Consider the following 12,680-nt stretch of genomic DNA (forward strand, 5'->3'; position numbering starts at 1 on the left):
TTATTCCCAATTGCATCCTCAGACAAGAGACTTCATTGAAAGACAAACTATGCCTAGTTTATGTACTCCTGTTAGTCTCTGAGCTATAGAATGGGTTTTTTAATGCAAAAAATAGCAAATAATTCCATGAAAATATAGGAATAACATCTTACTATGCATATAAAAAAGATCAGGCATTCATAATACATGTCAGATTATGTTTTATTAAGTATTATTTAGAATTAAGGTACTATTCAGTGCCTTACAAAGTTACTGTAATAACTCTTTCTTTCTTGCCTGGCTTTAATTTGCTGCTTCACATTCTTGACTAATGTTAATGTATCTACTCCCGTAAAATATAGATGCCAACAGATAAGAAAGCTGCTCTCTGAAAGTTTACACAATTCCCTTCCTGCCTTTACATTTCTTTTGTTCCTGCTTTAACTCAACTGGGAACTGACATATTCCGTAACAGCACTGAATTCTGCTTTTCCCCACTACAGTTACAGCTGCCCATCCATATTATTTTGTCTTTTTTACATTATAGTATCACTGAAGAATGGCAGTCAATGAGACTGAGATCCCCCAGGGCTAAGAACTCTGTGCAAACATGCACAGAAAACAGAGCTCCCCTCTGAGGAACTTCTGCTGTAGAGTAACAGAGAGCCTGAATTTAGACACTGAGATTTGCCTTTGTTCTTTTTAATTCTAGCTTAGACATACACTACAAACAGTTCATTGTAGGCTAGGCTGTCTTGATATGCAGTTTTACACCATCATTAGCAGGACATTCAAATTACGCATTCTTATCTCTATGGAGCTAGCCCAACTTTTAATTCCTACAAAACCACCTGTTAATTTAGCTTAGTGCTGATATTCTAAATCCATAACTGACATGTTTGCCACTGAGGATTAAGAATTTTGTTGAATCAAGATATGCCTATGCTAGACCTATTTGGTTCACAGAACTTAACACGTGGCAGACTTTGTTAAAAGATTTCAAAAAATCTTTTTAATCCAATATTTTGCTGAGACATCCAAGCAACCTGGATAGACTGAAAAGAAGCAATTCCTGTTGTAGAACACAAGACATATCAGGTGAAAGCATTACTGTAACCCTTTATTTATGTTTGATTTGTCATTCAGTGAATTCTTTCCATAAGGAAATGAGGCTGAAATTTTGTGGCTGAAATTCCTGGAATCATGTTAGCATCTCCTGAAAAGGACAGCTAGCTAGGATACTTCCAATCCCTAACTGTTTGAGTTTGTTACTACGACACTGAAAGTATTCATAACTAGAACTTTCCATCTATTTAGTTTATTAGCTAACAGCCTCTTCCAACACAAGGATTTCCAGAAGTGTTTTATTTCAGTCAATTAAAAAGAGGTATTATGCCTAACTTCTTGTGAGTTAACATGTAACAATTAATTTAGATGTAGCCTCCATGTAAGTAATGGCACCTCTCTTCTCACTGTTAGGTGTTATTCAGAATGGTAGAATTTCCCCATCTTAAAGGTCACAGAAATGGCACAGGAAAACTTGCACCTGGAACAATACTTAATTACACAGTAAGTACCTGAGTCCAAACTGTGACCTTTAAAATCCCTCCGGATAAAAAAAGCTTAGATCTGGAAATCTATAAAGTTAATGGGTACTTCTTCATTTGGTTTGGAAGACTCCTCACTTCTCACCATTTTGCTTGTGTTTTTCTCAGAATTGCCGTGACCTGAACATCAACTTGCCTAATTCCCAGTTCTGAGGGACTAAAAATTGAACACAACAGACACACACAGAATACACAGAATCAACTGAGCTCAGGATGCCCTAGGTTCCTGTTCTTGCTCAAAGGTTCAGTTCACAGCCTGGAGCTCCCTGCTATTTTAGCCATCAGATTAAAACATGATGTTGCCTTTTGCTCTCTTGGTATATAAATTTTTCTTTAGATGTCTTGCATTTCTTCCTGCCTGATAAAACAGCTTTCAAAGAAATGGTAGAAGTGCATCCTCCTGTAACTTGGCTTTTGGAAGGAAAAGAGTAACCCAACCCCTGAAGTGCTGCTGACACTATCCTCAAGGCAAGGATTCTTGTGCTTCCGGATCTTCACTGGGTGAAAAATATCTGGCATGCTCCTGACTCACTTAGAAAGGTGTGGGAGTAGAAATGTAAACCTGTTTGTTTGTTTGTCTATTTTTCTCCCGGCAAGTTTTAGGCAGTTACATGCTTAGGCTGTGGACTTGTAGAGTTACCTTTTAAGTCTTCCAGCTCTAGATTATGCACTAAAACAACATGCAGCTCTGAGATCTGGATTCCATGTGCAGCTTCCTTTCCTTACATTGTAGGCTTTGAAGGACTAGACTGCACATTCATGTCTGTTTGATGTATGTATTCCCAAGTCAAAATTATTGTAAAAGACATCAAAATGTATGCAGTAGCCTTATTTATCAACTACCTTTGGTTAGCACTTCCAGGAATTGCTTAAGTAATGCCACTACAATATGAAGGCAATTCTACTCTTTTTTTTTACATTTAACCCTTGTGGCTGCTTAAAGAGCATTTACTAGAGCCAGCTTGAGGGATCAGATTATGTTCCAATGTAAATAATGCTTAACATTTGAGCCCAATCTTTCATAGACTTTTTTAAAATAAATCAATTTTCAGTTATGCCAAGTTACAGTAAATGGTGAAAAACAAGCACACGCTTTGTAACTCTCAAGATAAATTTAATTTAGGATATCCTACCCATCCCAATAGAAAATACATATGCATGTCAAATGTCAAGCAAGATAATGTATTTTCTCAATGTAGACAATTGACCAAGAATTCAAAAGGTAAACATAACTCGTGCTAAAGGAAAGGAGAACAACCATAATATGAGTAGTAGTAACATTTTGTTACGATCCTAATTTCTCCTGTTATCCTTCTGGTTTTCCTATTGAACAGTTCATCAGACTTATTATTTCACTCTTTTATTCTAAAAAGTCCTATAAAACCTATCACCAAAATAAATTTCTCTTGTATGGATTTTAAAAGGTTACACACCCTGTGGTTTCACTGTGTTGACTGAAAGTAGAAACTGTACAGCTTCAGGTCTGATGAGCTGACATACTAAATGGAATAATCCAGCTCTTAGTAAAATTTCTCTGAAATAAAGTCCATTTACTATTTCACTATTTTCCACAGTTTCTTCCCTACTTCATACCATATATTTTTGTTGTATCCATGAATAATTTAAAAGTCTTTGGTGAGGAGCTTAGTTGTTCTCCAATACACAACCTAGACACTACAGCATATTCTTTCAACAACACAGTCGCAGACATTGGTTTGGGACAAAAAAATCTCTTGGCTTCTTACTATTTTTTCTTTTAATTATCCCTTGCATTGCCTTTTTGCTCCAAAGCTCCACATTAAACTGAATTGTGGGACAAATATATTACAAAATATGCCAAATCCCAAAGAATCATAGAATCTTAAGGTTGGAAATGACCTGTCATTAAGTTCAACCCTTAGCTTTGGCACTGCTAACCTGACCACTAAACCATGTCCCTAAGTGCCAGATCAATGCACCTTCTAAATACCTCCAGGGATGGTGACTCCACCACTTCCCTGGGCAGCCTGTTCTAGCGCTTGACAACCCTTTCACTGAAGCAATTTTTCCTAATATCCAATATAAACCTCCCCTGGTGCAATTTGAGGGCTTTTCTCCTTATTCTATCGCTTGTTACATGGGAGAAGAGGTCGATGCCCACTTGGCTACAACCTCCTCTCAGGTGGTTGTAGGGAGTGATAAGGTCCCACTCAACCTCCTTTTTTCCAGACTAAAGATACGCAGCTCCCTCAGTTGTGCCTTGTGTCAGACTTGTGCTCCAGACCCTTCTCCAGCTTCATTGTGTGACTCTGGACATGCTCCAGCACCTCACTGTCTGGCTTCTTTTAAGTTTACTTAAGATTACTGAGCTGTAATCTAAAATGGAATTAAATACAAAACCTGAAGGAAATGCACAGTAAATGAAAAGCACGGGGAGGATGGACATAGGATATACAACAACTGTGAGTAAGGGATTATTTTATACAGCTGGTAGTTCCAAAACATCTGATTTTCTTTTAATGGGGCATGAAAATATTAAAAAGCCAGTATGTCTCAGCTACAGCTCTAGAAGTCTATGCTGCAGTGAAAATTTTGACAATCCTGGCATTTATATCTTACTTTTTTATAGCAACGTTATTAATATCTAGAAGATCTAATTCATTTGTTTACCTCTTTTTAATTTTGGGTTTCTTGTACAGCTTTTTAAATGCACTTTATGGTGATTCACCTAAAAAGACGTGTTTTACAAAAACTTTTTTTTTTTTAATTTGGTACCATATAATCCCTGGAAACTTTCAGATACTAGGTTATTTCAAGAAATTATGTGAGAAGTTTAAGCCAAATGAATAAAAGTTTCAGGAATTCCTAAACAACTGAAAATGTGTCTTCAACCACACCTTCACTGTGGCCAACTCAAAAGCATTTCAGTGCTGATGACAGCTCATCCCAGCTTTACAGCAGCTAAAGTGCAGGTGAAGATCTAACAATGTTAAACATTTACTCAGCATACAAACGATTGGCACCTTACTTATGATTTTGTGCTGCTTTGCAGTCACCATAGCGATTACAGTCCATGCCTACTGAAAAATGGAAAGGACTGATAAGCCCTAATACTAGTTTATCTCATGCTGAAATGTTTTTTTCAGTCTCCTCTGGTGCTCAACACCAAAGTTTTTCTGAGTCTTTCAGATGACCACTGTTTCAGCTGTAACATATTTACTGACAGCAGGATGGCCATACTCTACTGGCATTCAGAGAATTTTCTTGTAAAATCTCTGAGAAACCACATCCTAAGTGTCTTATTCAGCCACTGCCCTGCATTTCACCCAGGACAGCCTTCAAATGTGATTTGTAAGAAGCAGCATTAAATAAATAAATTCTAGAGAGCGTTTTGAGAATCTCCACTGCCTGTTTGCAAGCTGTAAGAAGAGTGCAGTGAATGAATGTTTCTCTGGACCATCTTATGACCGCTCAGACATACTCCTTTTGAGCAGTGCTTTGCAATTTTACAACTTAGAGCAAATAAAATTAAGTCTATATTTAGAACACTTTGCATCTTTTACTGTGCATATAAGCACAGCTGCTCCCTCCAAAATATTTGTGATTCACAAGGTAGCCAAGTTTATTGTTGCTACTCTCTGCTATGTATGGCAGTCTAACAATCAGTGCTGTTTCATTTCACTAACACCAGAGTGAATGGTAAGAAATGTGGATTATGACAATATATTAACGTAATTTAATTTTGCAAGTAACTGTTAGAGTACTACTCATATTTACAGTCTGACTTTTATTACTGGCTTCTTAATAACGAAATTAGAGTTCTTTGTATTTCTATGGTTTTTTCTCCGTTCTGTAAAGAATAATCTCTTTTGAATTTTTAAGTGTCACTCTGAGTTTTAGGGTGGCAGTTTATGAGGTTTTCCCCCCAAATTATAACTATTTTATACTTCAAAAATAAATAAGGTTTTGATTAGCAGCTTTTTCAGAATATTACTTAGGAAGGTTTTGTCATTCACTGAAAAATCAGTTGTGCTAGGTAGGTTCCTTAAGAGAGCACTGGGGCACAGTCAGACTCTGCGTTCAGCGTAAAAAGAATTAATTTAGCTATATCCACACTATCTTGATTTTCTTGCATATATCTCATTGGGGGTTTTTGGTGTCACATTTCTCTCTTCATGTTTTAACATATTCTCTCACCAAAACTCAAGTCCCACAGCTGTTTCTCCTTTAGCAATGGATTTTTGCTTTGTTCTCATGCAAATTTTACCAAGGCTGCCTTGGGCATTATCTCGGTGTTCAATATCAATGTATAATGGCATGAAATACCCTTCCCTAGGTATGCCAGCTTCAGCCTTCAGTGGGTACAGAGGATCTGTCAACAGCAGAAAAGATTTTGCTTCGACACACCACACACTGTCCTTTCTGTGGCTGTTATCCAGGGTTTTGCCTATCTGTGTATTACAGACTTCTACCTCTTAGCTCTCATTTTAAACCACTGCTCAGACCAGGACTGTTGCTGAGATGGGCTTTCTTTAACAGTGTGCATTTTTCAGGGACAAGGGCAAACGTCAATGCCTTCATCTCTCCTGTCTTCTTTCCATACTTTCAACTCGGGTTTTTTGTAGAGCCATTGGAAAGCTTTGGACTCTTCCATATGGTTCATGCAGAACAGATGCTGTATGGGCCTATCTACATTTCACATGCATTGTGAGATTGCTGGCAAGTACAGAAACCTCGTTTCAGTGACACAACCAGTCCTGCATTTCCATCAGTGGACAGGTAATCAGAAAACAGAACTGGAATCATCTCCATCCCCACTGAATGTCCCAGCAGACAACTGCAATGTAAAACTCTGGTAACATAAAACTAAAGCGTTTTAGCTAACAAATTGGAGCTATAATGGCTTAATAACTACGCACAAACTGCTTTTTATAATACTTGCTTCACAACCTGCATCTACTTCACTGAGCCCCTCAATTAAAACAGTATTTCTCTGTGAACAGCTTCTGAGGATCTTTGCTCAGCAGCTCTCTGTGTCTCGGTCTTTCCCTCAGTAAAAGTTCAGAATCCACAGGAGATTCTTTGGCATTTAGGAGTCCTGCCAGAGTAAAGTCTGTACTCCCGTGGCATTTTTCAGAAAATGGGAGGTAAGTAGCAGAGAATCAACACAGTCTGATAAAGGAAGGGTATCTGAAAGGAAGGCATTTTGGGGACAGGATGATGATTCTAAGTAGCGTGGGAGAGAGGGCACTGCCTGAGATTTTGCCAGTAATTTGGCTAGCACTTCAAAGACTTCCTGCAGATTTTCCATGAGCCACCATGTTCCCTAGCCTACCTTAAATTGCTCCTGGTCACCATGATGTTCTGAATTTACCAGTGCCCCACTTCCCAAACATGCCTCACATAATTGTTCCCATCTATTGGGTCTTGACAAGATTGAAGGCAGAAAACTAATTTAGTCTCTCTCAAGTGTACCAGAAGAATCTGAAAAATTGCATCATAACTCAGTTATTGACTCTGCTTTTCTCAAAAGTTTCTCAAAGGGCTTAAAAGAACTTAAATTTCACAAGAAAGAGTAACACTGATTATGATGATGTGATAGGCAGACCCTGCCTATGAAGAAGGTGAAGTCAGAAGGACCTTCTATGAGGTTTCTGGGAAATGCAGACTAGTGCTAAGTAATTCTCAAAATGAATCAAAACTTCTCGCATCTTCATCAATAGGTTTTTAAACAATTAATTTACTTGGTACTGTAGCAGCTTAGCATTCAGTTTAGAATCAGAGTAACAGCAGAAATTAGTGTACATAGCTGTATTTCAGCTTATGTGAATGCCAGAAGAACTCTACTCTCTCTGCAAAATATATGTATGCAGCACAAAGAATTGCATGTTGTAGCTACCCACTTCATAATAAAGTGCAAGTTTCCACAAACACAAACTCAAGTGCCTATTATAAATTACAGTCCTGAAACCAAGCTAAGATCCTATGAACTTAACCTCTACCAGCATCAATCCTGTTCAGAAAAGAAGTGGGAAATGCTCTATTAAAAAAGGCTTTTCCATGTCAATCATTTGAAAAAAGAGATGTGAAAGAAATGTCTCTGAAGAAATGTCATTCCCTATAAACTAAAATTTTGCTTTTTCTGAGTTTGGTCCCTATGAAAACTCCTGGACTGAGAGCCTCCAAAACTGTCAACTGTCTGTTTAGATCACACAGCATTAAGCACAATTTCTTGTAAATCTTTCAACCCAGGCCTGGATACACTTTGGTTTCCACCCGGACTCACATTCAAGCACCTCTAATGAGACAATCAGTAGTGCTAATTGGTGGGTTAATTCTGCAAGGAAAGGGATCAAGCCCGCCATCTGATTTTCTACAGATCAACAAAAAACTGAGTGATGATAACAACTTAGTCCTTGCCAAAGTAGACAGATGGAGTTCAACCACAGAGTGCTTTCCAAACTCTTCAGCCAACTGTTCCCTACTTCTGAATATTTCCACAACAGCAAAACACTCTCAAAACCCCCAAATCTTACCTTTTAAGAACTATTTAAAGTGCACTCACTGTTCTAATCATACACAAGCACTGCAAAACTACACCACAAATAACAAATCTGAGAAAAATTTTGAGCATTCCATCAGAATAATGAGAAGGCTTTTTTTCCTTGTGTTATGCTGGATATGTCCATAGGTTAATGAGCAGAACAGGAGCAGCTGGCTCATCCTAGGCTGCATGTTTTCCTTAGTTCTCCAACTTGTGTTCCAGCCCTATTGATACTCTGCCATTCCTGTAGGTGGTAGGGGAGCTGTGGGCAGACTGTCACTAGTCTTCTAAAGCTAATTGGAACATGTAATAACAGCAAAAACACTTGTAGTCTGAATTTCATTTCACACATTGACAAATTTATGGGAGCCATTCTGAAGGCAGAGGACAGTGAAAAAATTGCGCGTTGGTCATATGCAGTATGGAAAGGTGACAATCAAAGAACTGACTCCTTTGAGGTTGGATAGTATTTCAAAACATGCTTAATTTGCTCTGCCTTTCCCTACCATTGCAGATAAAACACCTAATTTTTTAAGCCCTGATATTAATAGGCTTTTACATTGAGGAAAATTCTTAGGAATTAAAAACACTTATTATCAAATACTGCTGATAAATATGAAAGACTGACATTACTGTTATAGAAACAAAGTACTTTATTTTACCAATAGGTACAGTAAATATAAATGTCTTCCAGAAAAAGACCACCAAACCTGAAATTAATTTAAAACAACACTGCAGATGTGGCATCAAACAACAACAATGGTAAAGCCCTAGAATTTCAATACCTAAAAGATTCGAAGAAACATAGCAAGATCTATATAGAACAGCATTATGAAGGCCTACCGAGGCATAGGTTATAGACCCTTATATTTAGGTGCTAACTTTTGCTTTTTCATTATCAGGCACAGATTCACAGTTTTATATTTTAAACTACTGAGAAAATAAAAGTTAATGTAGTACAGTAAAGCCATAAAGTTCTTCTTCACCCTGCAAAGAACAGTTATTTCATGAAACATATGGTGCCATTTAGAAAATCTGTAGTCAGAGAAAAATTCTCAAGAGTGACCATGTCATCACATAAAGGAAAACCAATTTTTAAAATTGCATGTTTTTCTCAGAAGATTCTCTTTCTAACGTTAGTTGAAAGGATGTAGCAGTGTTTTAAGTTTACATTCTGGTGCATTCCAAATCTAAATGCTGCTTGATGTTCTGGATTCCTCTCTATATACTCTTAAAAGGCCTTTAATCAGGTGCTATCTTTCAGTCCTTTGAATAAGTAACATTGTCATTGTTGCCCCAATTACACCTGAAAGATACCTGTGTAAGATTGTGAGTGGCTGAGAGAGAATAAACTTGCACTGAGGTTTAATTGCTTTGCATTTAGTACTTAGGTTTACATTTATCAATGGAAAACTGAAAAGACTGAAGTTCTATCACATGCCTTTGCTTAGAAATGTCTCTTCATTTCATTCACTGAGAATTTTTGTTTGTCATTGCAAGGTGTTAATTCTTTGATAGGTTAGGTAAATAAAAGTTACATTCTGATCTTTTTTCTGTAAATGGCTTTGGCAGAAAAAGATATAATTGAAAACACTCATTTCAGCTTTTGTATCTAATTCTTTAAGAAAAGAATCCATAAAACAGCTGGGGTTTTGGTTTTTCACCAAAATTATTCATAGGAATAATTAGAATAATTAAATGCCTCTTTCTTAAAACTTCAACATGCAACTGTCAAAGCCAAAACTCTCCAAGCCAGAACATTCTTATCAGTGCAGAAGAATTTGGGAACTAATTTGTAATGAAAATCACCCAGGCACATCGTCATTGTCAAATGCATTGGAGAACAGAATATTCCTACTGAACAAATTACTCACCAAGAATCACAGCAACAACGGTGAAGAGCACAAAGGCATTCCTCATTAAATAACTTTTAACATCGTCCTTTGTTATGCTCTGCACTTTTTTTTTTGCCAAAAGTGTACGTTTCCTGACTCCTTGCTGAATGCGTTCCATCCTACTTCCAGGTTTTGGATCTTCTCCGTTACCTTTAGTCATCTATCTTGCCGAAAGTTTTCTTTTGTAATTAACTTCTATCAATATCCTTTCAGGAAAGTGGAAGACTCTTTGAAGTGGAAGGTACTGGAGAAACCTGCAAGACAAGAAATATCAAATATTGCAGTAAGATTTTACAGGAATGATTAGCCATATGTTTACATGGAAGCAAATATTCTTCATGTTTCGGTAAAATTGAATTGTTTGTAATAGCTAAGCTGTTGATTTGCAGTTTTTGATACAATCAGATAGGTGTCCTGTGTCTTCAGACATTAACCTGAATTGCTGCTAGGCTGCAAAACCCAGGAGCAGCTTTTTTTTCTTTCCATTTGCTAGTGATATACTAATATAAAATCAGTACAATTAATGGAAACTTAACATGTTATAGTGCTTAAAACTATCTTTCAGGCTTGCTTTTAACCTGTTTATCAGGGGTTTTTTTTAAAAATCTAGCTCACATTCACATTAACCATTGGAGAAAGAAATATTTTGCTTGAACTGGTACATTTAAAATGTTCTGCACTTCAGGTATTTTTAAATCACTGAATGAATTGGCTCAGTTCCTCCTTTTCACATGGCAAAAGGCAGCAGGAATAGTTTATTTATCCGTCAACTATTGTTTGAAAGATAGGACTTTGACAGTTTTATATTAATAACATCCATCTTTTAACTCTATTGTAAGCTATGCCGAGCACATCCATAGAACATCAGACGTAACATCCCACTTAACTTGTCACTTCAGATTCACATTTCAGAGTAATACTTAACTTGCCTGATAGCAATTATGGGCATATATCATAACATCAGAGAATAGACTAAATTGGAAGGGACCCATCAGGATGATTGAATCCAAATCCTGGCCCTGCGCAGGACAACCCAAAAATCACACCATGTCTGATTTTAAGAAATCACACACTAAATCAACCTTAAAATGCTTTAGTAATAAAAGTTTTTCGTTAAGACATTATTTTCTATTTTAAATAGGGTTTTTTTCGTGGTTGATGGGTATGAATTTGTTTAATAATGGAGCCTGCTCAACGGTATTTTCCACACTGAGAATTCCATTTTCTTGAAATCTTAGTTAATACACTGGTATGTTTTTATGAAGAAATTATAAATTAATAAATGGAGATAGGTGCTTCTGCTGAAGTCTCTCATCTCTTTCCACGTATAAGCAGTTCAACATCTCACTTTTCATAAATCAAGTGACTAAATACCTTTTTTTTTTTTTAAGGAAGCACTTAAAATATAAATACACAGGGGTTTCAATCCGCATATTTTAAACGAAATTTCATGTTGTAACAAGTTTATTTTGGTGATATCTCATCGTTGCTTTTACCATATGTTTCGAGATTGGCACTTTAGTGCAATATCCTCCCCGAATTTTAACAGAACACTATAATCTTTGCTGCTTTAGAGAGTGGAAACATTCTGAGAATGAGCTGAATATTTAAATCAGTAAGTATTCTACCTTGGACACGACTACTGCGTTCAAGCAGGATTTTCTTTTTTTTTTTTTTTTCCCCCAGAACAATTAGCGTAAATATTTTGTAAGTCAGAACAATAATAAAAGTAGTAATTCCCAGTCCCTTCCCCTCGCAGGACGTTCAAACGCGGCTAATCTGCCCTGCGTTAACTTAAACCAAAATCAAGCAAGAGTACGGGGTACAGCCGAGAGGATCGCTGCATCGAGTACGACAGAGGCAGGGAGCGAAAAAACTCGGGACTTCCCACTGGATCCCGCGAGGGAGGACGGGGTGGGCTCACCTTCCCAGAGCTGCGGAGCTCCCAGGGCGCGGTGGCGGCGGGACGAGCCGGGGGCTTCCCTGCGGAGAGCGCGGAGCTGCGGAGCGGAGCGAGCGGGACACACAAGCTGCACGTGTCGGGGAATACGACAGCTTACTATCACCGTAACTTAAGGAAGGGGAGGAGACTGTGAGCCCAGCGCTGGGGAAAGGGAGAGAAAAAAAAAAAAAAAAGAAAAAAAAAAAAAAAAGGGGGGGGGGAACCCACGCAGCCCAACCCACAGCAAACCACACATCGGCAGAGAGGGGAAAGCGGAGCTCCTGGAATATTGATTAGTCTTGGCACAGTGAAAGCAGGGTTACTTTCTTTGTTTTTCCTTTTAGACCACTTTCACGCTTTGTCGGTTCAGCTTCGTTAGAAATGCAAAATCAGGATCCGGGAAGAATTGAGCGATCGCACACACACAGAGCAGGGGAGGCTGGAGCGCTTCTTTATTAGACATTCCAGACTGGATGTCTGAAAAGCCTAAACAGAATTATATAACACTATTCCTGTGGTTTTTAAAATAAATGATAAAATATCTGAGCATGCTACTTTGTTCTGGAAAGAGGCACAATGTGAGGTTATCACGTATTTTCTAACTCTTAAAGACAGTTAACTCAAGATCTACTCTTCCCAGGGTGGTGAACCAGACCTATCTTTCAGAAGCAACTGGAGCATTGTGAAGGATAGAGAAAAACATAATCTACTATAATTCTTTGTATGTTTCTTGT

At 37.7% G+C, this 12,680-nt stretch overlaps 1 protein-coding gene across 1 annotated transcript in view; it reads right to left on the bottom strand.

The window, feature by feature from the left end:
- SLC1A3 (solute carrier family 1 member 3) overlaps positions 1-12,087 on the bottom strand; it is a 64,119-nt gene extending 52,032 nt beyond the window's left edge. The window contains exons 1-2 of the mRNA XM_050328332.1: positions 11,929-12,087; positions 9,984-10,258 (exon numbers count right to left, since the gene is read on the bottom strand). Coding sequence (XP_050184289.1) covers positions 9,984-10,164 — 181 coding nt within the window. The 5' untranslated portion in view covers positions 10,165-10,258; positions 11,929-12,087. The remainder of the gene's footprint in view (positions 1-9,983; positions 10,259-11,928) is intronic.
- Between the last annotated feature and the right edge of the window lie 593 nt (positions 12,088-12,680).

The sequence above is a fragment of the Myiozetetes cayanensis genome, unplaced genomic scaffold (assembly GCF_022539395.1).
Source record: "Myiozetetes cayanensis isolate MyiCay16 unplaced genomic scaffold, myiCay2020 scf4, whole genome shotgun sequence".
In the NCBI taxonomy this organism is placed as follows: domain Eukaryota; kingdom Metazoa; phylum Chordata; class Aves; order Passeriformes; family Tyrannidae; genus Myiozetetes; species Myiozetetes cayanensis.